The 27,422-nt window shown below is 34.9% G+C and overlaps 2 protein-coding genes across 5 annotated transcripts; one reads left to right on the top strand and one right to left on the bottom strand.

Annotated features, from left to right (window-relative positions):
• The first annotated feature begins 221 nt into the window (after positions 1-221).
• LOC139871749 (major pollen allergen Ole e 10) lies at positions 222-20,487 on the top strand. The gene is made up of 3 exons (XM_071859482.1): positions 222-633; positions 20,115-20,145; positions 20,253-20,487. Exons 1-3 carry the CDS (start codon positions 222-224, stop codon positions 20,404-20,406), a joined length of 597 nt encoding a protein of 198 aa, XP_071715583.1. The 3' UTR covers positions 20,407-20,487.
• Positions 20,488-21,438: 951 nt separating this feature from the next.
• LOC139872139 (uncharacterized) lies at positions 21,439-26,102 on the bottom strand. 4 transcript variants are annotated; one of them, XM_071859959.1, is made up of 8 exons: positions 26,048-26,096; positions 25,857-25,917; positions 25,447-25,766; positions 24,197-24,400; positions 23,882-24,088; positions 22,434-23,235; positions 22,092-22,143; positions 21,439-21,678 (listed from the first exon to the last, which is right to left on the bottom strand). In XM_071859959.1, the coding sequence occupies exons 1-8, from the start codon at positions 26,075-26,077 to the stop codon at positions 21,666-21,668; spliced, it is 1,689 nt and encodes a 562-aa protein (XP_071716060.1). In that variant the 5' UTR covers positions 26,078-26,096; the 3' UTR covers positions 21,439-21,665. The 4 variants fall into 4 exon arrangements, with proteins under 4 accessions (XP_071716060.1, XP_071716061.1, XP_071716059.1 ...); XM_071859960.1 differs by lacking the exon at positions 21,439-21,678 and having other exon boundaries at positions 21,829-22,143; positions 25,882-25,917; positions 26,048-26,102; XM_071859958.1 differs by lacking the exon at positions 21,439-21,678 and having other exon boundaries at positions 21,829-22,143.
• Between the last annotated feature and the right edge of the window lie 1,320 nt (positions 26,103-27,422).

Raw genomic sequence — 27,422 nt, 5'->3', positions numbered from 1 at the left:
TCACTTTGTTTCTCCTTCATCCACATCACTTTCTTTTTCTCCCATTCCTCCCCTTACTTTCCTTTTCCACCTCACATTTTCAAAAACCTCATGATGACACTTTAATTCTAATTTACACCTTTTTTTTCCCAAATTCCACACAACGTGTGAAACAAAGTACTAACGATCACCCCCCATCATTCAACAATCACTACCTACATACAAAACACACCCACAAAATAATGAATATTCATATTCCTCTCTTCTTCATATTCACTTTAACTTCTTATTCAGTAACCGAAAAAATTTCGGTTGGAGAAAAAGAAGTAACCACTCCAACTATAACCAACGGGAACTCGAGCCCGTTTATCACACAACCGAAAACCACAGCGACGTCCCCATTACCATTTTCGGGTGGAAGTTGGTGTGTTGCAAGTCCATCTGCTTCACAAAATGCATTACAAGTTGCTTTAGATTATGCTTGTGGTTTTGGTGGTGCAGATTGTTCTATGATTCAACAAGGTGGTGAGTGTTATAATCCGAACACACTTCACCACCATGCTTCTTATGCATTCAATAATTATTATCAAAAGAACCCGATTCCTAGTAGTTGTAACTTCGGTGGCACTGCGATTACGACCAGCACGGATCCAAGTTAGTCATCTTATAGTGTTCTTTTTAATTATTACTTCTTTTAATCTATGAACGAGGAAATGAATACTCAAACATACGATGCTGTTTATATATTTATACTTGCCTGAAGTAGATATTAACGTGCTTCCTTCTAAAATGAACAAATAGAGTCTTTAATAGATATACTTTTGGTTTGTTTACCATAGGTGGCTAGGTTATATTAGTGATTTTAGTGTTATCCATAGACATCATTTTGATTAATAAAGTAAAGCGTTCTCTAGTTATGTTTGATCAATACGAATTTGAAAAATAGAGAGTGTATACTTGTTTAAGTTTACTTGAGATTGTCTCGAAAATAGCAGAGTCAATGAGATAGCATCAACTTCGAGATAATAAGCGAGTATATTTAATATATGTAGTTAAAAGGTATTTCACGTCAACTAATTTTCCCACCAAAAATACTCAGAAGTATTTTCCGTCATAATGAAAGGTCGCACCTTTTCTTTCCGACCTACAATAATCGATTTATTTCTTGAAATAAGAAATCTTCTTATAGAAGAACATTTAGATTTTCATACAAAATTCTCTAATATTCTAGTTTGTCATCTTATTGCATATCTTATTGCCTATATATACGAATTACTATTCTTTTCTTGTATCATTATGGATTTCATGAACTCAATAAGATATATTGTCGAAATATTTTATTTGAGTAAATGTTCAAAATTCAATAATAATCTAGGATTATCATTCTCAAACTAATTTTCTTAAAGGTTATATACGCGGTGGAACATAGTCAGTGAGTGTGGAGAGGTGTTTACCGCTTAAATTTTGTGTAATTTAATGTGTATATTAAAATAATATATCATCTCCATCTCATACTAATAATTCATTAATTTTATTTTTGAATTTTTCGGATTTAATAGTTCATTTTTATAAGTAGATAAGATAAGAATAAAAAGGTAAAATTCTTTTGTATGAGGTAAAACTGTAAATTAAACAAAACGATACAATGTAACAATAATAATAATTCCCAAAGTATTAATTTGGGATTGATGGAGCATTATTTTTTGAGAAATGGGATAAATATAACTCATATGTAAGATGATTGCCGTTAATTGAGTATTAACGTATATTGGCGGTTGTAAAAGTTAAAATATTCATTTGGGGCTAGATAAAAGTTAGCATAGCGTTAAGTTGTTAACTTTGAACCAAAATGGCCGTGACACCCGGCTTTACCGAGCTTAACTTTAATCCAACAGCATTAAGTTGGTTCCATGTTCCAAGTGTAGCTTTTTAAAGTTAGAGACTATAGAGTCCTTACTTAACATAAGCTGATTTTTGAGTGTTAAAAAAGCTTAATATTATTTTTACAACATATATATTATATCTATAGTATAATATAAATTTGTAAAATGATAATGTCATAAATAAACATTATTCAAGCTTAATAAAAATTCAAAAAAAAAAAAAATTCTAAACTCCTCATAATGATGTCATTAAAATAATTAATTATTTTTAATAAAAATATAACATATTAATTGTATAATATATAAAGCATTATATACAACCTTATGATAAAATACTCTCATGATCATATGTATAATATTTTAAGCATTATGTATAACCTTATGGTAAAACACTCTCATAACCATATGTACATTATTTGAAACATTATGTACAACCTTATAATAAAACACCTACATGATCATATGTATAAACTTTAAAACAAATTGTACAATATTTTACAAAATACCACATGAAGACATGTACAAACTTTGAAGCATATTATACGACTTTCATATAATAATCGAATTTTAGTTTAAAAAAAATTAAAGAGGCAATTGTTATTACTAATAATTATTATTAAAAAAATATAAATATCAATTTTAGAGCAAACTTTATTATTATTATATTATTATTATTCAAATATATGAGTTCTCTTTACGGGATTAATTACGTAAAATATGTATGCGAAATACATGTCTCAATAAAATATTGTAATTCTATGACAAGATAAATAATAATTGTGATGAAAATTGGAAAAAAAATGGTGAGAGAATAAATATAGTTCATTTATTCTGACAAAGTTAAGTATAACACTATGTTTGTAAAAACAACAACAAGTTTTTTAGTCGGAATCTGTGATTTCATGGGTCATTAAACTAAATGACTTTAACATTTACGTTCACTTAATACCTAATACATATCATTAAACTATTTCGTTTAAAAAAACCTGTAGTTTCACAGGTCATTTCACTAGTTTAATTAATATATAGGATGTGACTTTTACGTTAACTGCTTAGACTATTGATTAGAATTTCATTAAAAGTACACACTTTGATTTTCATAAATTTAAAAGCATTTTATTGCTTTTCAAAAAAAAAAAAAAAGAATTTTTCTTTCAAAACGAGAAATTTTTATTTTCTTTACTATAATTATCTCCTTTTAACATATAAGTGTTGATATTTTCATAGTTCGAGTTCGAACAAGCTCGCGGACTTAAAAGAACTTTTCATTATTATACACTAAATGTTATCTTATAATATATAAGGTCACTTTTTTGAAGGAATTAATTTTTTTTCGTTTTTTTTGAATTTTTTTTTCAGACATCAAGTTGAGGTGAAAATATGAACATTTAAAAAAAACACTTTGTGATAAATGTTATTATTTATGCGGGAAAGCGGTCAAAGAAATAATTGATAACATTCATCATTAGTAATGTTATTCCTAATAATATTTTTGGAACGTTGTTTTCTTTCATCTTATATGAAGTTTTTTTCCAAAATTTAGTCCGATTTAGAGTTTATGGTTCAGGGTTTAGGGTTTAGTGTTTTTGGTTTATTCCGTAAACCCAAAACACTAATCTAAATCATTCGTGTTAAAAATTCAATCTAAACCCTAATTTCTATACCCTAAACCCTAATAGCTAAACACTAATTTTTAACCACGTAATTTTTAAACCCTAATTACTAAACCCTAATTTTTAAACCCTAAAAAAAAAAAAAAAAAAAAAACTCAGAAGCATAATATTACACATGATGCATGTTTTCATTTTTCTCTTCGAGCATTTTCCTGCCAAAATAATAATATTTATTACAAAGTGTCTTTTTTATATGTTCATATTTTCATGTGATCTTAATGTCTGGATAAAAAATTCAAGAAAAACGAAAAAAATTTACTTCCTCCCAAAAAAGTGTTTCCCTCTGAGTGCTTCCATTAAAGGGTGTTTTATAGGCTTATGCTAAATAATTTATTTGCATACTTTTATAAGTTACCAGGTCGGATATTAGGGCATGCAAAGTGTGCACGGCCCGATATTCAGCACAGTTATTTATTGATTTAAAATTAATAAAATAAGAGAAATATATAACTATTTGATTTAATAGTACTTTTTTGCAACTGTTATTTTAATTGATGCTAGTAATCATGACGTTTTTATTGTATTTTTGAACCGACTAATATATATGAAAAATAACTTTCTTGTATAAAGACCCACTTTTTATTTATTGAACAAGACCCTTAATATTGACATAATGGCCCTGTATGTAAGTCCTAAATTTGAAGTATAGTGTTTGGAAAAGTTTATATGTAAATGAATATATCAAATGATAATTAAAATAAGAAAAAATTGTGTTTGATAAAATTGAACTACTAAATGTTGAAATAGTTTCAGATCTAAATGATTTAAGAGTGGTTAGATTTTTAAACTTAGAATGTTAGTTATATTTAATTTTTTAGGGTGAAGAACCGGAGACAGAACTAAGAGAACTTTTTACTTGTGCAAGTTTGTGATGTGAATTTGAGTATACACTGTGAGTGTATACTATTTCAACATTATTTTTGTTAGATCTATCTAAGTTTACTTGAATACTCTTAAATGATAGTGTAGCGACCCGACCAAATCGTCATTGACGGCGCCGTCTACTTAGGTCCCGTTACGTGGTCATAAGTCTTTAAAACAACGTTTGACCAAAAGATATGTCGCATTCATTTCAAATGTAAAGGTTGTCCAAGTTTACAAGAATAGTTCCACCACAAGTTACGATACAAAGTTTTAAGTACAAATGAAACTTATGCGACACAATTTAAAAGTATCCAAAAGACGCTCCATGTATGCATATATACTCGACATCCAATGCAAGTATCAAAATAATGAGCGGAAGCATGTATCATGTATCGTTCAAGGACCTGAGAAAAACATAGAAATCTGTCAACGAAAACGTTGGTGAAATCATAGGTTTAAGTAAGTAAGTACAAGTGAACCACAAGATTTGCATCAATGAAATAATAGTAATACATTCCAAAAGTTTGTTTCACGAGCACCCAATTATCAATGCTTAACGTTTCCTTCCATTGAACCCCATCACTTAGTGCTAGAACATACACTGTTTCTCGAAAATATATTTCATTCGTAAACGGTAGCGAACCGTTTGAATGAGGGTTTGTCAAACCCATATGGATCCATATAACATAAGTTCTCGCTTACACCCGGCAAGTGTAACTAATGATAATCGAATTGAGGATTTTGTTCTAAACTCGTATGTAGAATGTTTGTTTTCCTGTACTTGTGTTCACTTAGTAAAGAAATGTTTATGTTTTCTCATCCCAAATGTAAGTTCAAAAAGAGTAAAAGTGGGACTATGATCTCACCTTGAGTGCACGAGTAGTAAAGTACTTCACAAAATAACGTGTGCGAAGGATAGTGCTAGTCTTGACCTAAACAAATAGGTCGTATCAATAACGGTAAACACGATAGGTCAAAGATGTTCAATTAGTCCTATGGCTCGTTACGACTCGATTATTTAGCATGTGAAATCAAATTGTCAATTTTCATGCAAGATACAAGTATATAAACAAGTTAGGAAGGTTGCAAAATCATTTGGTTAAGTTTGACAAAAAGTCAAACTTTGGTCGGTCAAAGTCAACGAAAAAGTCAACACGTTCGGGTCGTGTCCCGAACTATTTTTCTGAGGTTTTTAATCATGTATGAACATGCTAGGACAGGTTACATGTGAATCGGAGGTGCGTAGCATAGCAAACATTATTCGAAAATTGACCAAGTTGGACAGACCCAAACGGCGCGCCGCGCGGGTATATGGCGCGCCGCGCCAATACCTGTGCAGAGAATTCTGGCAGTTTTTAAGTTTTATGCACGAACCTAACTTCAAACAATCACCATTTATGATCCGCAAACAATCAAGACGAGTATCTTATACCGTTGGGAAGGTAATTTGACGAGGAAAACAACTAAACACATTTCATCAATCAATCTACCTATTACAACAACCAAAACCGCATCTAATGCTTAACATTATTAACCGCATACAAGTTCATAAATGCAATTCAATGATTCGGGCAATCAATTTACATGAATGATATGCCGTTTCGAAGGTAATCAAGCATACAATCCAACTAAACACTTACCAATAATAATCCATGGCATTCAATGCATCAAAAGTCCATTTCAAGTTCATCAAACCCTAACCCAAATTCACCAAAATCAATAATCAAGTTCATGAAGTTTTCTAAGGCAACCTACACATCAAATTGAAGCTAGAGATGCTAGTAACACAATTAAAGCATCAACTTTTAACATCTAACAACATATGATCATCCAAAATTCAAGAACAACACACCAAAATTCAAGTTCATGCTAGTTATACTAAAACAACGAGATCGAGCATATAAATCATATATTCATGTTAGACTTGAGCCATAGACACTAATTAACACTTTTATAAGTTAAAAACATCAAGAACACAAAATCTAGTGATTTTAGAAAGTTACCCAAACGAGATGAAGTTGGTACCAAAATGAAGAGGATGAAGAGAGGATCACAAATATGTAGTTTATTTTGTTGTAAGCCTCCTAGATCGAATTTAGATGATGATTGAATGAATTTGGTTTTGAGTGTGTGTTCTTGCTAGAGAGAAAGAGAGAGAGATGGAGGTGGAAATGAATGGGTGAAAGGGGTTTGACCCTTTGACCTAGTCAAGGGTTTGATCCCTTGTCAAGTTTAGTCCCTCAACTTTCGTTCGGGTGCGGGAATTACCTAAACGAGATAATTTAAAACGCGTATCAACGGGAGATGTTATAAACATATAACGGACTTTATATTAGTATACGGAAAAGTAAACGGAAAAAGGCGGGATGTTACATTACCTACTCCTTAAAAGAAATTTCGTCCCGAAATTTAAGTAGGCGTAGTAGTCGTTGTTTCTTCCTCGAGATCTTGCGTTTCCGAATTCACGAATAGATGAGGATACTTCCTTTGCATTTGATCTTGTCTTTCCCAAGTAAACTCGGGTCCTCTTTTGGCGTTCCAACGGACTTTAACAATCGGGATTCGACTTTGTTTCAATGTCTTGACGGAGGTGTCCACAATTTCAACCGGTTCTTCCACGAAATGAAGTTTGTCATCAATAGTAAGTTCTTCGAGAGGGATGACGATATCGGGTTCGGCAAGACACTTTTTCAAGTTAGATACATGGAAGGTAGGATGAACGGAGTTCAATTGAGGCGGAAGATCTAAACGATAAGCAACGGTTCCAATACGCTCCAAGATTTCGAAAGGACCAATATACCGCGGATTTAGCTTCCCGCATTTCCCAAAACGGATTACACCCTTCCAAGGCGCGACTTTTAACATTACTCGGTCACCGACTTGAAATTCAAGATCGTTGCGTCGTTTGTCGGTATAGCTCTTTTGACGACTTCGGGCCGTCCTAAGCCTATCTCGGATTTGAACGATTTTCTCGGTGGTTTCGTGAATGAGTTCGGGTCCGGTGATTTGCACGTCGCCTACCTCGGCCCAACAAAGAGGTGAACGACATTTGCGGCCATATAGCGCTTCAAAAGGTGCGGCTTTAATACTCGCGTGATAACTATTGTTGTAAGAGAACTCGGCGAGAGGTAAGTGCTTGTCCCAAGCTTTTCCGAAATCAACCACGCAAGCTCGTAACATGTCCTCTAAGGTTTGAATTGTACGTTCGCTTTGTCCATCGGTTTGAGGATGATATGCGGTGCTCATGTCTAAACGCGTTCCCAACGCTTCTTGCAATGTACGCCAAAATCTAGAAACGAAACGGCCATCTCGGTCGGAGATAATCGATAAAGGTACACCGTGTCGGGCTACGATCTCCTTAATGTAAAGTTGTGCAAGTTTCTCCATTTTGTCCGTTTCTTTCATGGCAAGGAAGTGTGCGGATTTGGTGAGACGGTCAACAATAACCCAAATGGTATCATAACCGCCCGTCGTTTTTGGTAGTTTGGTGATAAAATCCATCGTTATTCTTTCCCACTTCCATTGCGGGATCTCGGGTTGTCGAAGTAGTCCGGACGGTCTTTGGTGTTCGGCTTTGACTTTGGAACATGTCAAACACTTGGAAACATAAGTAGCTACGTCCCTTTTGATGTTCGGCCACCAATATAGTTGTTTAAGGTCGTGGTACATCTTATTGGCACCGGGGTGAATCGAGTATCGTGACTTATGGGCTTCGTCTAAGATAAGGCTTCGTAGATCCCCATAACTAGGCACCCAAATTCTTCCGGCGAAATATCGGAGTCCGGTTTCTTTGACTTCGAATCGAAAGGTGAGGACGTTCAAGTGTTCGAGAGAGATGTTTTCATCCTTGAGAGCCTCATCTTGGGCTACCCGAATTTGGCTATTAAGGTTTGTGTGGATGGTGATGTTTAAGGCTCGGACACGAAGAGGCACCGCTCTTTCTTTTCGACTTAAGGCATCGGCTACTACATTTGCCTTCCCGGGATGGTAACGAAGCTCGCAATCGTAATCGTTTAAGGTTTCAATCCACCTTCGTTGTCTCATGTTTAGTTGCTTTTGATCGAAAATGTGTTGAAGGCTTTTGTGATCGGTGAAGATAGTACTCTTGGTTCCATAGAGATAGTGTCTCCACATTTTAAGTGCAAAGACAACGGCTCCGAGTTCGAGATCATGTGTCGTATAGTTTCGTTCATGAATTTTGAGTTGTCGAGAAGCATAAGCAATGACTTTCGTTCGTTGCATCAATACACACCCGAAACCATGTTTTGAGGCATCGCAATACACAACAAAGTCATCATTGCCTTCGGGAAGTGACAAGATAGGAGCGGTGGTTAGCTTCGTTTTCAAGATTTGGAATGCGGATTCATGTTCGGTCGCCCAAATGAATTTCTTTCCCTTGTGAGTCAATGCGGTTAGAGGACGTGCAACCAAAGAGAAGTTTTCGATGAATCTACGATAGTACCCGGCGAGACCCAAAAATTGACGAATGTGAGTAGGAGTAGTAGGAGTCTCCCATTTACTAATGGCTTCGATCTTTGTGGGATCGACTTTAATGCCTTGATCACTTACAACATGACCAAGAAATTGAACTTCCTTCAACCAAAATTCACACTTGGAGAATTTGGCATAAAGTCGTTCTTGTCTCAAGAGTTCAAGCACAAGTCGGAGATGTTGTTCGTGCTCTTCTTCATTTTTAGAATAGATCAATATATCATCGATGAACACAATAACGAATTTATCGAGATACGGTTTGCACACGCGGTTCATAAGATCCATGAACACCGCCGGTGCGTTAGTGAGACCAAATGGCATGACGAGGAATTCATAACTACCATAGCGAGTCCGGAAAGCGGTTTTGGAGACATCTTCCCCCTTAACCCTTAATTGGTGATAACCCGAGCGGAGATCGATTTTCGAATATACACAAGACCCTTGTAATTGATCAAAGAGGTCATCGATGCGAGGAAGAGGATATCGGTTCTTAACCGTCAATTTATTTAGTTCACGATAATCAATGCACATTCGTAGGGATCCGTCTTTCTTTTTAACAAACAAAATCGGAGCGCCCCAAGGTGAATGGCTAGGTTGGATAAAACCACGATCAAGTAGTTCTTGGATTTGACTTTGCAATTCTTGCATTTCGGATGGGGCGAGTCTATATGGTGCACGTGCTACGGGTGCGGCCCCCGGAATAAGATCGATTTGGAATTCAACCGGTCGATGAGGTGGAAGACCCGGCAATTCGTCGGGAAATACATCGGAAAAGTCACTAACAATTGGCACATCATCGATATGCTTCTCATCGGACTCGACTTTCTTAACGTGGGCAAGGATCGCAAAACAACCCTTACGGAGTAGTTTTCTAACTTTAAGGCACGAAACGAGATTGAGTCTGGTGCAACTCTTATCGCCATAAACAATCAAAGGTTCACCATTCTCGATAGGAATTCGGATTGCGTTAAGATCACAAAGGATGTGAGATTTCGTTTTGACTAACCAATTCATACCGATTATTACATCAAAGCTTCCTAGTTCCATGGGTATCAAGTCAATTTCAAATTCCTTACCCAAAATGTTTAACGCACACCCCCGGTAATATGTGTCGGCACTTAATAGTTTCCCGTTAGCCACTTCAATGGTATAAGGGGTATCTAATGGAAGAGGTGGAGTGCTAAAAGAATGAGTCAAAGTCTTGGATACAAAGCATTTATCGGCACCTGAATCGAATAAGCAAGAGACATAAGAATTGTTGAGAAGAAACGTACCCGTGACTAGTTCAGTGTCATCCCGGGCTTCCTCGGTGTTGATGTTAAAAGCTCGGCCGCGCGTATTGGGGTTATCTTTCTTCTTTGGGCATGCATTTCTATAATGACCCGTTTGGCCACATTCGTAACAAGTGCCCGTCTTTGGTGCATTGGGCCACTTTCGAGCGACGGGAGTGGCACTTTTACAATCGTTGGCCTTATGACCAATTCCTTGGCACCGATGGCAAATTAGCTTACTACATTCGCCAAAGTGATGTTTGTTGCATTTGTTGCAAAAAGGTAGATTCCCGGCATAACCCTTCTTGCCGTCGAAAGTGAAAGATTTCTTGGCAAAGTTGTTGTTGCTTGATTGGGAGGGTTCCCACTTTCTTTTGTTGCCGCCCGATTTATCCTCGGCCTTAGGTGCCGGAACTACGATTTCGTCAACCGTTTCAATTAGTTGGCGAGCCATGTTCATAGCGGCTTGATGAGTAGTGGGTTTGGATGACATCACCCCTTGTTTGATGCTTTTTGGAAGACCGAGCATGTAGAGCTCAATCCTTTGAGATTCGGGGTTAACAAGATTAGGACACATCAAGGATAGTTCGGCGAAGCGTTGATTATAAGCTTTAAGATCGTTTCCGACCGCTTTCAAAGCTCTTAGTTCTTCCTCAAGCTTTCGGGTTTCTTCGCGCGGAAAATACTCAACAATCATCTTTTCCTTTAGATCGGCCCAAGAGAGGGCATGAGCTTCATCGGTACCCACCGATTGAACATAGGTGTTCCACCATGTTAGAGCAATTCCGGAGAAAGTGTGAGTGGAGTATTTGACCTTGTCTTGGTCCCGACAACCGCTTATGCTAAAGACGGCTTCCGTTTGCTCAAACCATCGGGTGAGCACGACCGGTCCCCCGGTTCCATCAAAAGTGTGAGGTTTGCACCCCATGAAAGCTTTATAGGAGCATCCCTCGTTTGAGTTTCCGGCTCCATTGTTGTTGTTGTTGTTGTTGTTGTTGTTGTGGTTGTTATTATTATTGTTGTTGGATGAGTGACCGGCCATGGCCGCATCTACGGCGGTAGCTATCATCCGTTCGAGAGCTTGTTCGGGAGTTTCATTGCGGCGTACACGACGAGGAGCCATTGTTCCTTCAAGACACAAGAATATCATTGATTAGTATTCTCAATAATACTAACCGTGATATAGAATAAAGATAAAGAGAAGTTTTTCCTCGACTCGCCTTAAATTCTTTATGTCATAATGTCGGAACGTTCATATGAGTCACCGTAATATAATCCCGGAAATTATATTACCCTGATCCATATGTGCATTCGACATCATTTCATATAGTCAAGGTGGCGTGTCAATCAAATTAAACAACGTGAGATTAAGATGAACTAAGAGTAGATATGAGTAGAAGCGTTCGAGTATAAATGCACAAGTAGTCAAGTAATTCCTACTTCAAGTCTATATGCCGGTTGTAGTCTAGACTCACCAATGTACCCTATGACTCGGGGTTGACACTAATGAACTCTAAATCCCTACAACCAACGCTCTGATACCATCTGTAGCGACCCGACCAAATCGTCATTGACGGCGCCGTCTACTTAGGTCCCGTTACGTGGTCATAAGTCTTTAAAACAACGTTTGACCAAAAGATATGTCGCATTCATTTCAAATGTAAAGGTTGTCCAAGTTTACAAGAATAGTTCCACCACAAGTTACGATACAAAGTTTTAAGTACAAATGAAACTTATGCGACACAATTTAAAAGTATCCAAAAGACGCTCCATGTATGCATATATACTCGACATCCAATGCAAGTATCAAAATAATGAGCGGAAGCATGTATCATGTATCGTTCAAGGACCTGAGAAAAACATAGAAATCTGTCAACGAAAACGTTGGTGAAATCATAGGTTTAAGTAAGTAAGTACAAGTGAACCACAAGATTTGCATCAATGAAATAATAGTAATACATTCCAAAAGTTTGTTTCACGAGCACCCAATTATCAATGCTTAACGTTTCCTTCCATTGAACCCCATCACTTAGTGCTAGAACATACACTGTTTCTCGAAAATATATTTCATTCGTAAACGGTAGCGAACCGTTTGAATGAGGGTTTGTCAAACCCATATGGATCCATATAACATAAGTTCTCGCTTACACCCGGCAAGTGTAACTAATGATAATCGAATTGAGGATTTTGTTCTAAACTCGTATGTAGAATGTTTGTTTTCCTGTACTTGTGTTCACTTAGTAAAGAAATGTTTATGTTTTCTCATCCCAAATGTAAGTTCAAAAAGAGTAAAAGTGGGACTATGATCTCACCTTGAGTGCACGAGTAGTAAAGTACTTCACAAAATAACGTGTGCGAAGGATAGTGCTAGTCTTGACCTAAACAAATAGGTCGTATCAATAACGGTAAACACGATAGGTCAAAGATGTTCAATTAGTCCTATGGCTCGTTACGACTCGATTATTTAGCATGTGAAATCAAATTGTCAATTTTCATGCAAGATACAAGTATATAAACAAGTTAGGAAGGTTGCAAAATCATTTGGTTAAGTTTGACAAAAAGTCAAACTTTGGTCGGTCAAAGTCAACGAAAAAGTCAACACGTTCGGGTCGTGTCCCGAACTATTTTTCTGAGGTTTTTAATCATGTATGAACATGCTAGGACAGGTTACATGTGAATCGGAGGTGCGTAGCATAGCAAACATTATTCGAAAATTGACCAAGTTGGACAGACCCAAACGGCGCGCCGCGCGGGTATATGGCGCGCCGCGCCAATACCTGTGCAGAGAATTCTGGCAGTTTTTAAGTTTTATGCACGAACCTAACTTCAAACAATCACCATTTATGATCCGCAAACAATCAAGACGAGTATCTTATACCGTTGGGAAGGTAATTTGACGAGGAAAACAACTAAACACATTTCATCAATCAATCTACCTATTACAACAACCAAAACCGCATCTAATGCTTAACATTATTAACCGCATACAAGTTCATAAATGCAATTCAATGATTCGGGCAATCAATTTACATGAATGATATGCCGTTTCGAAGGTAATCAAGCATACAATCCAACTAAACACTTACCAATAATAATCCATGGCATTCAATGCATCAAAAGTCCATTTCAAGTTCATCAAACCCTAACCCAAATTCACCAAAATCAATAATCAAGTTCATGAAGTTTTCTAAGGCAACCTACACATCAAATTGAAGCTAGAGATGCTAGTAACACAATTAAAGCATCAACTTTTAACATCTAACAACATATGATCATCCAAAATTCAAGAACAACACACCAAAATTCAAGTTCATGCTAGTTATACTAAAACAACGAGATCGAGCATATAAATCATATATTCATGTTAGACTTGAGCCATAGACACTAATTAACACTTTTATAAGTTAAAAACATCAAGAACACAAAATCTAGTGATTTTAGAAAGTTACCCAAACGAGATGAAGTTGGTACCAAAATGAAGAGGATGAAGAGAGGATCACAAATATGTAGTTTATTTTGTTGTAAGCCTCCTAGATCGAATTTAGATGATGATTGAATGAATTTGGTTTTGAGTGTGTGTTCTTGCTAGAGAGAAAGAGAGAGAGATGGAGGTGGAAATGAATGGGTGAAAGGGGTTTGACCCTTTGACCTAGTCAAGGGTTTGATCCCTTGTCAAGTTTAGTCCCTCAACTTTCGTTCGGGTGCGGGAATTACCTAAACGAGATAATTTAAAACGCGTATCAACGGGAGATGTTATAAACATATAACGGACTTTATATTAGTATACGGAAAAGTAAACGGAAAAAGGCGGGATGTTACAGATAGCATATATAAGTTTTATGCTGAAACTTATTTGATGATATTTATCATTAAATATTGGTTGATCTATTAAAAATGAATTTGATCACCTCGGTATAATCTTACTCCGTAATTTGTTTATCGATGATTATTAGCCTAGAATTTATTCATTCATTTCATTGAAATACATCATTACTGTTATAATTCAGTAGGCTTATAACTACCTTTAGTGGTTTGATTCTTGATGTTATAATTCAGTAGGCTTATAACTACCTTTAGTGGTTTGATTCTTGATGTTATAATTCAGTAGGCTTATAACTACCTTTAGTGATTTGATTCTTGATTTAGAATACTAATAATGAAGTGTAAGAACAAAGATGATAATGGAGAGAAAGAAAGAAACACTTTGTAAGTGTGAGAAATGGTGCAAGTTTAATGCTTGCATTCATGAGTATTTATAGCCTAAAATCTCAATATAAAAATACATACTTTGTGTACCAAAATTGACTATATGTATACACCAAAATTGACTATCCATATCTATATTATTATTATTATTATAACACTCCCCCTTGGATAGCAATTTTATTTTGTTGAAGATCAACTATAAATTACTGCCTCGTTAAAAACCTTGCTAAAGAAAACCCAGTGGGAAAAAACTTTAGCTAAGGGAAAAAGAGTGCAGCATGGAGTTGACTCCCCCTCAAGTAGACATCGCTTCAGCTGTTACATCTTTTGAACATGTCTCATGCCAATGTTATGAACGTGTGTTCTGAAAATAGCAGTTGGAAGTGCTTTCGTGAAAAGATCAGCAGAGTTTTTGCTAGATTGCACATATCTCATTTCAATCTGGTTGTCCTTAATGAGATTTTGAGTGTATGAGAAGAATCTAGGTGGTATGTGTTTTGTTCGGTCACTTTTGATATACCCTTCTTTCATCTGTACTATGCAAGCTGCATTATCTTCATAGATAGTTGTTGGACTTTTATCGCGTTCTAGTCCACAAGAATCAGTAATGAGTTGTGTCATTGATCTCAACCAAAAACATTCTCGAGTAGCTTCATGTAATGCAATCACTTCGGCATGATTTGACGATGTAGCAACAAGTGTTTGTTTTTGAGAACGTCATGATATTGCAGTACCTCCATTTAGGAATACATATCCAGTTTGAGATTTAGCTTTATGTGGATCAGATAAATAACCTGCATCTGCATAACCAACCAAATCTTGTTTTGATTCGTTAGAATAAAATAATCCTAAATCAGTAGTTCCTCGAAGGTATCGAAATATGTGTTTGATCCCATTCCAGTGTCTTTTGGTAGGAGCAGAGCTGAACCTTGCCAACAAATTAACTGCAAAAGAAATGTCAGGTCTTGTACAATTTGTAAGATACATAAGAGCTCCAATTGCACTAAGATATGGTACTTCTGGTCCAAGAATGTCTTCTTGATCTTCACATGGACGAAATGGATCAGCTTCAACATTGAGTGATCTAACAACCATAGGAGTACTTAATGGTTTTGCCTTGTCCATATTGAAACGTTTCAAAATCTTTTCAGTATATGTTGTTTGATGTACAAGTAAACCATTAGGCATATGCTCAATTTGTAAACCAAGGCAATACTTGGTTTTTCCGAGATCTTTCATTTCAAATTCTTTCTTTAGAAGTTGAATGGCTTCATGGATCTCTTTATTTGTACCTATGATGTTAAGATCATCAACATAAACAGCTATGATCACATATCCGGATGTTGTTTTCTTAATGAAAACACAAGGGCAAGTAAGATTATTTGTATACCCTTTGCTTATCAAGTAATCACTTAATCGGTTATACCACATACGTCCCGATTGTTTTAACCCATATAAAGATCTTTGTAATTTAATCGAATACATTTCTTTGGGTTTTGCATTTGATGCTTCTGGTACCTTAAATCCTTCAGGTATCTTCATATATATATCACTATCAAGTGATCCATATAGATAAGCAGTCACAACATCCATGAGATGCATTTCTAAATTTTTAGAAACTGCCAGACTGATTAAGTACCTAAAAGTAATTGCATCCATAACAGGAGAATAAGTTTCTTCATAATCAATTCCCGGTCTTTGAGAAAAACCTTGAGCTACAAGTCTAGCTTTATACCTTGTAACTTCATTTTTCTCATTTCTTTTTCGGACAAAAATCCATCTGTATCCTACAGGTTTCACATCTTTAGGAGTGAGAATGATGGATCCGAAAACTTTTCTTTTATTGAGTGATTCTAATTCAGCTCGTATTGCTTCTTTCCATTGAGCCCAATCATGTCTATTTTGACATTCAACCATAGATGTTGGTTCTGGATCATCATCATTATTCATGATGTCATATGCAACATTAAATGAAAATTTCTCATCAAGATTTTTCATTTCATTTCGGTTCCATAATATTTTTGAATATGCATAATTGATTGCAATTTCTGTATTGACATCATCAATCTCCTCTGCAGTAGGAGTACTGATTTGTGGTTCTTCTTGAACACTTTCTTTTACTTCATTATCAGCTGATTTTCTTTTTCGAGGATTTTTATCCTTTGAACCGATTGGTCTTCCACGTTTCTGACGTGGCAAAGATTCATGAGTGACGTTATTGCCAGCTTTTGGAATTTCAATTCGAGCTGGAGTATTTACTGCTGGTATATATGATTTTGTCACCGTTTTTGTATCTGTAAATGCATCAGGCAATTGATTTGCAAGTTCTTGTATATGCATTATCTTTTGAACTTCTGTCTCGCATTCTTTTGTGCGAGGATCAAGATACTTTAATTGAGGTTCACACCATGAAACATCATTTTCTTTATTTTTCATTTCTCCCCCTAATCTAGGGAACAATGTTTCATTAAAATGACAATCAGCAAAACGTGCTGTAAAAACGTCACCTGTCATAGGTTCAATATACCTTAATATTGAAGATGTTTCATATCCAACATATATTCCCAACCTCCTTTGAGGACCCATTTTTGTACGTTGTGGTGTCGCAATTGGAACATACACTGCACAACCAAATGTTCTAAGATGGGAAATATTTGGCTCTTGACCAAAAGCAAGTTGTAGGGGGGAATATTTATGACTTGCACTTGGTCTGATGCGAATCAATGCAGCAGCATGTAAAATTGCATGACCCCATATAGATACAGGGAGTTTTGTTCTCATTATCAATGGTCTAGCGATTAACTGTAAACGTTTAATCAATGACTCGGCTAAACCATTTTGTGTATGCACATGAGCAACAGAATGTTCAACAACAATTCCTATAGACATGCAATAGTCATTAAATGCTTGAGATGTAAATTCACCAGCATTATCAAGTCTCACCCTTTTAATGGTGTAATCAGGAAAATGAGCTCTCAATTTAATAATTTGGGCAAGAAATTTTGCAAATGCCACATTACGGCTTGATAACAGACAAACATGAGACCATCTGCTAGATGCGTCTATTAGAACCATGAAATATCTAAATGGTCCACATGGTGGATGAATTGGTCCACATATATCACCTTGAATTCTTTCAAGAAACATTGGTGATTCTTTCTCAACCTTAAGTGGTGAGGGTCTAGTTATCAATTTTCCAAGAGAGCAAGATGTACATGGAACCATTGTATCATGATGGATTTTTCTATCCTTTAGTGGATGTCCATGAGTACATTCAATAATCCTTTTCATCATTGTTGATCCTGGATGGCCTAATCTGTTATGCCATAAACTGAATACACCAGGATCAATATATTTTTCGTTAACTACCATATGTATTTCTGGTACATTTATATGTGTATAATGTAATCCAGAACTAAGTCTTGGCAGTTTTTCAACCACATGACTCTTGTCAGTGATACTTAAATATTTCTCATTTTCTGTTGTCACTGACTGATAATCATACCCGTTAAGGTATATGTCGGAGAAACTCAATAAATTTCTGCTTGACTTGGGAGAAAATAAGGCATCATTTATTAAAAATTTTGTACCATTTGGTAGTATGAAATTTGCCTTTCCTATCCCTTTTATCAAGTTAGCAGGTCCTGATATTGTATGTATAGTTCCTTCCGTTGGTTTTAGATCAATAAAATATTTCTCGGATTTAAGTATAGTGTGTGTAGTTCCACTGTCTGCTATACAGAGATCTCCACCACTTGATTGATGTTGTATTCCAGCAAAATTCATATTGAACTTCATATATAAGAAATAAATAGTGAGTACATTAATATTACACAATATTTTAAACGCAAATAGATAGTACTGAAACATTTAGCAAACATAATGACAAAGACAGACGATATTAAATCGTTTATTTTTCAAAAGACACACAACTTAAACATTCAAGAAATCTTCATATAAATCAGATGGTTTCTCAGTGACTGTTGGATCAATATTATCCACAAAATTTACTTCCTTTTCTTTACCTTTCAGCGAATCCTGATACATCTTAACAAGATGTTTAGATGTTCGGCAAGTATTAGCCCAGTGGCCCATTCTACCACATCTGTAGCAAGATTCTTCAGAATTTTTAGAAGAATTTTCTTCAACATCTTGTTTAATGGGCTTGTTTTGTGGTTGATATTTATATTTTCGTGGATTACTATTTCTTTGACCACCACGGCCACGACCACGACCACGTCCACGCCCATTACCATTACCATAAGGATGGTTTCTACCATAGTTATGGCTTTTGGCATGATGATGGTGATGGTTATTATAACCACGACCTTGCCCGCGTCCTTGTCCCTGTTTATAATTATTTGCAGTATTTGCTTCAGGGATTGCAAGTGTACCAGTAGGACGGGATTGCTGATTTTTCATTAATAGCTCATCATTTTGCTCTGCAACTAAGAGATATGAATTAAGTTCAGGATATGTTTTGAACTTTAGCATTCTCAAATTTCTTTGCACTGTGATGTTTGCAGCATTCATTGTGGAGAAAGTTTTCTCCATCATGTCTGCATCACTAATTTCATGTCCACAGAATTTAAGTTGTGAACATGTATTATACAGAGCTGAGCTGTATTCATTTACTTTCTTAAAGTCTTGGAACCTTAATGTTCTCCATTGTTCCATTGCAGCTGGAAGTAAAATTTCTCTTTGATTATTGAATCTGCTTTTGAGACCTTCCCATAAAACATGGGGATCTTCTACAGTCACATAATTATTTTGTAAGCATTCATCAATATGTTGATGAATAAAGCAACATGCCGTAGCTTGTTCTTTTTCAGAACAAGTGTTGTTTTCATTTATGGTTTCAAGAATGCCCATTGATTTAAGATGCATTTTTACTTTTATAACCCATGGCATGTAGTTGTTTCCAGTTGATTCTAAAGGAGTAAATTTAAGCTTTTCCAGATTCGACATTTTCTATTATCAAAAATTAAAACAAACATCATGATAAATTAGAGTCAATTTATATTCATAAGTATATAAACATTAAACATAAATTTAATATAACATAAATGATAAGTAGGTGACAGTGTCGACCATGTGTAAGCAATCATAAATAAATGTTATATAACAAAAATATAAATATTAGTAAACATAAATGAAAATTTGGCGACAGTGTCGACCATATATTTTTTCAGGTGGTATAACCGACCTATATCATTCTGGTGGTATAACCGACCATATATCATTTTGGTGGTATAACCGACCATATATCATTTTGGTGGCAGAGCCAACCATATTTAGTATTAAGATTATCGTGCTGATAACGTGTTATAATTCAGTAGGCTTATAACTACCTTTAGTGGTTTGATTCTTGATGTTATAATTCAGTAGGCTTATAACTACCTTTAGTGGTTTGATTCTTGATGTTATAATTCAGTAGGCTTATAACTACCTTTAGTGATTTGATTCTTGATTTAGAATACTAATAATGAAGTGTAAGAACAAAGATGATAATGGAGAGAAAGAAAGAAACACTTTGTAAGTGTGAGAAATGGTGCAAGTTTAATGCTTGCATTCATGAGTATTTATAGCCTAAAATCTCAATATAAAAATACATACTTTGTGTACCAAAATTGACTATATGTATACACCAAAATTGACTATCCATATCTATATTATTATTATTATTATAACAATTACTAGTTTATCACTGGCTTTATTTATAAAATATTTACTTTACTTTGACGCAGGTTCTACTACATGTCAATTCCTGGCAACCAGGTAAACTTCTCTAACATTATTTACATAAAAAGGGAACATAAATGTCAAAATTCGAGTAATTATTATATTAATTATAATAATTATGCTTAATAATTAATATATTGCAGCACAAGCACATCCATTTTAAATACCACAAATTCAAGTGGAGCTACAGTTTTCGGGTCCGGACCCTCCGTCCCTTCAAGTGTTATATCCCCTGCCCATTTATCAATTGTAACTCTTATAAACATCCAAATTTTATTCATATGTACTGTTTTCTAAAACACGTGCTTAATTGAATGTCTTTTAGAAACATATGATATGTATGTATTATACCATGTAGATGTAGTTGTAAGTAGATTATACCCATGTAGATGTAGTTGTAAGTAGATTATACGTATACTTCAACTGTAGCATCTAATTTTAATCGAATATTTAGACTGGACGTATGAAGTTTGATATCGTAAGTACACTCATTAGCAATCGGTCAACATATATCAGTATTAGTTTAACTAGTATTTTGTTTAATTATAAAGGGTAATGTTAAATGTTAAATATGCCTAACAAACAGATAAAAATGTACATGACAAGTGTATTGTGTTGCAATTTTTCATCAATTATTTTGCGTCTGTTAAATCATTAGCAATTTAAACTTATGTCTTTAGACAAATTTTACATCTTTTTATATTTAATGGGAGAAAACATTTCAATACGATATATGATGAGAAAACATTTCAATACGATATATGATTCCGATGCATTTGAAAAGTGATGTTCATGAACAAAGAAAGAAACTTGATGTTCATGAACAAAGAAAGAAACTTTTGTTAGAAAACATGGTATGAAAAGATTGATCCCTTAAACACCTTTAGTATTTTAACTCAACAATTGTCAAGGTACTATGAAATCTTCACGGGGATAGTTCAGGAGGAATGACAATTTGTGTTTTTGGTATTAAAACCACAAATTAGAATATTAGAGAATGTGTGTTTTTCTACGAGGGGTGACTTCTCCTTGACCCCCGCCTGCTCATTTGGAGCGGGACCCTAGTTACTCCGCTATATCGCTATATCCAGGATAATGTCTGGTTAACTTTTACGAGCGTCAACTTCATACTTTTTCAAACCCGTTATTAAATGTAACTAGATAACTCTTGATTTTAAGTAAATCGCAACTAACTAAAATAAGTATTAGATGAAACTTTATTTACAAGAAAATATATTGTAAGCTACGAAAAAGCTAGGAGAAAATTAAAAGGGAGACAAAGGGATGCCAGTCAAAAGAGAAAAGAAAGTTGATATTCTTACCCTTTGAAACAAAAGTTTAGTTTCATAGTTCAAAAAGGAATGAAATAGTTAACAACCTTACTAATCTAGTTCACAAGTTGATTCTAGATTACCTTTGGGTGTTACTATATTCTATAATACCACACTTGTATACTACCCAAAAAAAAAAAGTTTCTACCATTCTTGTCACTTCCCAAAAATATTTTCACTGCTCATTGCCACTACAATTTTACTTTCCACTTAAAACACCAGCAGCTAGTTCTTATACCTGAAAAAAAGTGCTATAAATCACAGTGAATTCAGATATCATGCAAGTACCATTCATTTATAAGCTATACAAATGTGCATTACTATCAGAGAATCTTGATAATATTCTGAACAAAACAACGAGAACGCGTAATATAGAAACTTTTTATGGTACAAACTACAAATGCATGAGCGGAAACAAAGCAACTGCACATAAACATAATCATCTGTGCGCACTACAGTCTGATAATAGCAACTATATATATTGTATTAGAGAATGAGTAATATTGACAACTATGAGTTTAAGCAATATGTATCATGTCAATTGTAGTATTGATTCATTGTTTCAGTTGTGTAGCAGTATGTATGTATAAGCATTTTCAGGACTAATGAAAGAAGCGTATATAACATCAAGAAACAATATCTACGGCGCACCCTTTATCTTTAGAACTGGACAGTGTCTCCTTTCTTTTCTGCCTCCTTCTTCCTGCATCAAAATGCAAACCAAGTCTTAATAATGATGTAATAAATCTAAGGTGGCAACTTCAACCTGTTTACTTATCAACAGGTTGATTTGGGTTATGTTCTCATTAACAGGTTAAAATTGATAGATCTAAAAGGATAACAGGTTGAACAGGTGAAAATCTTGCCCAAAATGTATTTTTATTGTATAAAACAGTTTAAATTGCTTTATTTATAAAGTTTTAAAGCATTCATTCTATATACACTATACAGAAAAAATAAAAAGTTCCATCAAAATCAAAACTTGGCACATACCTTCAGTAACCTTAATTCCTAGTACGTGTGCAAGTTCTGCTTTGCGAAGCTTAGAATAACCTCTCAAATTTCGTTGTCTAGCAATAACCTTCATATCTTCTACTGTATAATAATCCATATCATGCAAGTTACTCACATCAACATCAACATCAACATCAATTATAGCCAATGGTTTGGGTTCTTCTAGTAATATTACTGAGCTTGAACTTATCTGAAATGGTGAACTAAGTCTCTGCTTACGCCTCTTGTAAGTCTTGGTAGAATATAAACTCTCTGAAAGTGAGACTTTTGGTTCTTGGTGATTTTTTGAATTATAGTTACCATGAAAAAAACCCAGTTGTTTGGTAATATTGTCTGTCAATTTGGGTTTTTGAGATGATTCTAGTAAAGATAGACTCTTTGATAGTGAGGTTTTTGATTCTTGGTAATTTGGGTCAGATTTACCATGAAAAAAGCCCAGTTCTTTGGTACCATTTGGCTTCGGTTTGGGTTTCATAGATGGATCTGCCAAGCATGGACTCTGAGAAAATGTTGCTTTTGGTTCTCGGTTGTCTTCCGGGTCAGAATTACCATGAAAAAAACCCGGTTCTTTGGTACCATTTTGGTTCGTTTTGGGTTTCGAAGATGGATCTACCAAGCATAGAGTTTGAGAGAATGACGTTTTTGGTTCTTGGTTATCTTCTGGATTAGGGTTACCATGATAAAAACCGAGTTCGTCGGAATTATTTTGCTTCGCATTGGTCTCTTGAGATACTTCTACCAAACAATTGGATGTGTAGTCTATATTTTCATCATCATCGGGCTGGCACACAATCAGATCAAACGAATTACTTTCACACATTCATAATATCTACTTAAGATCTTTATAATCCACATAATAACGCAATGTGAAACTAGTAGCACATATGTAATATCTAATTAAGGTCCTTAAAGTACAGCTTCTTATACAGGACAGAACAGATTATCAGAAGTCGAACTGTGTGCTGATACTGATTTGTTTTTATTACAGTACACGTTGACGTTGAAGCAGTTTTACCAATTGCTATAGAGCTGAGAGCACATGTTTGATTACGCATCATTAGAATATAAGGTTCACTATAAAGTTTTCTTTATTAGGAAGCTGAAGATTACAAAAATGGTATTTAAAACTTAAAATTAAAAAAAATGAAGATGGTAATTGGACATTTGGACCTAAATAACCTGATAGCCTTAACTAAAGGGTCTTATGCCAAGAAAGTTCACTAATGTTGGTAGCTTTTAGGTATAAAGTCCGTGCAAAATGTGATTAATTAAGACCAATAGCAAAAAGGATCACTGAACTAAGCTTTCTGGTTGGCCTATAATGCAGGGGTGTATTTGTAATTTACATTGTATAATCCTCCAGCTTATTCTAGAGCATAGTTTCATTGCATTTATCTATAACTTATAAAATTAAAACAAAGAACTACCTGGGACTTGACCATCTTTAGCTGATCGTTCCAATTTCCCTTGGTTTTTGACTTCTGGCAGATAGATTTGCATCTACCAGTCATATTTATTGGAACATCGGTCGTAATAATAGGGCTCTTTATTTTAACTATGTTCCATTTTGAGTTCTTGTCCAGCATGGAGCGCTTAAAATGTCCAGAAGTATATTCGGACACGGGAGTCATACGCTGCATATAAGAATCACATCAAAAATGACAAACGCAGTATCAACTAAGGGAGAAGGAATAAAGGTTCAGCATGAGAAAAAGCATTATTAAACGAGAAAGTTCCCTTACAGGGTAATCAGCATTCGGTTCTTCAACCTTAACTTTGGCCTGTGAAAGTATACGTTTCTCCAATGGAGTGACAGCCAAGTTTGTGCTTTTCCCCATACGATTGGCGTTTGAAGAACCACTGTTTTGTTTATTGTTCCTGGATAGTTCGTCTGAGTGCACTTGATGGTAGGAACATGAAGCAACAGAGGTATTATCTGCAAACTTCTGATATTGAAGGGAAAACATAAAGAACGAAATCTCTTCAAGATAAAAGCATTTAATATAGGTGATATCGACCAAGAATAGCTAATGTGCAATCGTTATAAAAAAAGATCCTTTATACAATAACCTACTACATCTAGAAAGGGAAGATGGCATCATGTAACTTGTCTTATAAAGATTTTGAAAACATGACTACTATAGTAAGTTTGTGCATATAAAGCTATTTCATGAGAAAAAGTAAGTTTGTTAGCTAGCAGCTATGCATGCGAAGAGAGAGAATATTTGCACAAATGTGTTGATTCAGTGCAACTTGTCTACCAGAGTATAGAGAAATAGTAACAGAAACAAATATTGTGTTTCTCTTCTATATGATGCAAGCCTTAATGTATATATAGCACAAGGAACAATGATACCGTGTATGCATGTGTTACACATACATATGTAACACACTATAAAATTTTACCACGTAATTCCATTAATTTCCGACCTTTTAAAAGTTATGGCCCTAGTGAAGTTTATATGGCAGTGCTCAAAGCTACTCACAAAAAGAAAAAATAACAAAGTAAGGATTGGGGTATCCTCTAATATGTAAGTATTCTTGACTCCAACAATAAATATAAAAAAACTTCAACCCATTAACTTATAAATGTCTCATTTTGTTATGGTTTATTCCTAAAGGTTAAGATGGGTCAACTCTGCTCAAAATGTAATGTCGCTACATACGGTCTCCTGATTCATTTGTGTGTAGTAAACGTACTGACAGTTTTCTAATTGTAATAAATGCATAAACTATTGCTAAAAATGGACAGAAGAATTCACATGTCAACCAACCCTACATGTTCCAGCCAGTACTTGTTCTGACCTATCATTTACCTAACCTACTCCACGTGCCCAAGGAATAAATCTAGGAATAGACTATATACAGAGTAAATTATAATATGCAATTAATTAATGGTATTGAGACACTGCAGAGTGCAAAGAAAAAAAAAAGGTTGAGGTCCATTGAAAGATAGAAGAGCAATAGATTTAGTAAGTTCCAAATTCTTGACCTGTTGATCTTTCTTTTGTGAGTAACAGCAGAAAAGAGACTTCAGCATATCATCTAAGCTTTCAGCTGGTTCCCTGCTTGATAATGAAAAATCATGAGCACCATCTTTTAGTTTCCTTATTGATTGATCAAGGAAATCACTCTTCACTCTTAGCGATGTACAGAACATATCTGAAAATTCTTCATCTGCGCATGCTAGTTGGGTCACTAGCTCCATAAGCTCTTCTTCAAGTTCGATGACGTCATCATCTGCTTTGCCCATCAAAATACTGAGAACTTGTATGCAGCTCGTCTCATTTAAAGCCGTCTCTTCTAAAATATCTACAAGTTCATTGAAGATGTTTGTAATATGTGGAACTATTGATTTCAAATCACTAATTTCATGAAATTTAAAAAAAAAAAAAAAAATACATAGTGTGATGAGACAGTGAATCACCATAAGCAAGACAGAATGAATTAGGCTCTTCAGTTTCTGAAAAACAACGAAAAATTTACATGATACATCAGTATGAAATGATGAAAAATATCATATTATGATCACTTCAATAGACAGAAACCTTAACAGAACAAACATAATGAACTTGATAAAGGTAGATACAAACCCTGATAATTAGGCGGGTCCCAGAGGTCATCCATAGCTTTTTCCTAAAACGATCTCAAAAAAGAAAAAATGCAATGCTTAAAGATTAACTAAGAAGCTCATCTGATAAAGAAAACCAAAAATGAAGGTATTACTTGTTTTCGGAATCTATATTCGTTAACTGAACAGTGTAAGAACTTTGGAAAGCTTCATCATACTAAATGTAAAAAAATACTATACTTTCATCGTCCTACATCAAAAGGTACTCCTAATTCGCAGATTCACACAATTATTACTCCAATTAGTAACAGAACTAACTAGTCCACTACCATGAATGTCAACAAACGCTAACTAAGTGTCAAAGCAGGTTCTAACACGAACATTTAAAACGAATCACGTTACCGAAAATGACAAAGGTAAATTCTTTTAAAAATTTTGTACCGTGTCATATCCTTTACAAGGAAAATAGTACATCTGTAATAATAGTTTCCTAAAAATGAATATCCACAGATTAGGAACCAGTACTGCATAAACCTAAAATCTACAAAAGATCATCAACCATTGATCTCAACATAATAAATAGATTAATACATAAATAAATACGTACATATTGTTCAATACATGCAATAATTTTAACTTATATTACTAGAATTTTACTGTAATAAATAAAAATTTCTACTATTATGGACAGTTAACACAAAATAGTTTTAGGTAACATATCTGATGAAGAAAAATAATACGCTAAGCAATAAACAATAATCAATTTAGCGCTACCGAAATAAACTTCAATCATAAAACGAGAAAAAAAATGATATAAATGATCACAATTGGATGAAGATGATCATGATACCTGTGATTTTAGCGCGAAATTGTGTAAGGAGATGAAGAATTTGTACGGTTGGAAACAGAGAGTAATTTAGGGTTTGAAAATTTGGGAAAAAATGTGGAGGTTGATTTATGGTGGTCGGGGGATTACTACTACTAGTACGGTCTACGGCTAGCTGAAAAAAGTAAAAAGGACTAGCAGAGCAGAATGGCGGTGTTGTAATGATTTGTTTAGGGGAAACTTTTTGTCGTTTAGTTCACGTGGACTGTTTTTGACTGATATTGTGGACCCAATATGCTAAGTTCATAGTAGTAAAAATTTCGACATGTACACAAATATATGTACATTAAATAGGATGGCCAATAGCCTAATTGGTAAATGACTCACTCACTTAGGTGAAGTGAGGGTTCGATTCCCACTAAGTGAGGATTTTTCAAATAATTGGATCAAAAACTATTTTTACCGGGCCTAAATGATCCATTCGTCCCACGCATGCGAAGATTGCAACAATAACAATGCAGGTTCGAATTTCGGGCCTGGCATGCTGTGGGGTAATTGGTGATGGTGTTTC

This window comes from Rutidosis leptorrhynchoides, chromosome 10 (genome assembly GCF_046630445.1).
Source record: "Rutidosis leptorrhynchoides isolate AG116_Rl617_1_P2 chromosome 10, CSIRO_AGI_Rlap_v1, whole genome shotgun sequence".
NCBI classification, from domain to species: Eukaryota; Viridiplantae; Streptophyta; class Magnoliopsida; order Asterales; family Asteraceae; genus Rutidosis; species Rutidosis leptorrhynchoides.
This window is presented reverse-complemented; position numbering and strand designations above follow the sequence as displayed.

Coding starts and splice junctions, on each gene's coding strand:
- LOC139871749 (XM_071859482.1), top strand. CDS start 222: ATGAATATTCATATTCCTCTCTTCTTCATATTCACTTTAACTTCTTAT. Junction 634..20,114: donor TACGACCAGCACGGATCCAA/GTTAGTCATCTT, acceptor ACTTTGACGCAG/GTTCTACTACATGTCAATTC. Junction 20,146..20,252: donor TGTCAATTCCTGGCAACCAG/GTAAACTTCTCT, acceptor AATATATTGCAG/CACAAGCACATCCATTTTAA.
- LOC139872139 (XM_071859958.1), bottom strand. CDS start 26,077: ATGACCTCTGGGACCCGCCTAATTATCAGG. Junction 25,767..25,856: donor TCACTGTCTCATCACACTAT/GTATTTTTTTTT, acceptor ATGAACTTGTAG/ATATTTTAGAAGAGACGGCT. Junction 24,401..25,446: donor CACAAAAGAAAGATCAACAG/GTCAAGAATTTG, acceptor CTTCAATATCAG/AAGTTTGCAGATAATACCTC.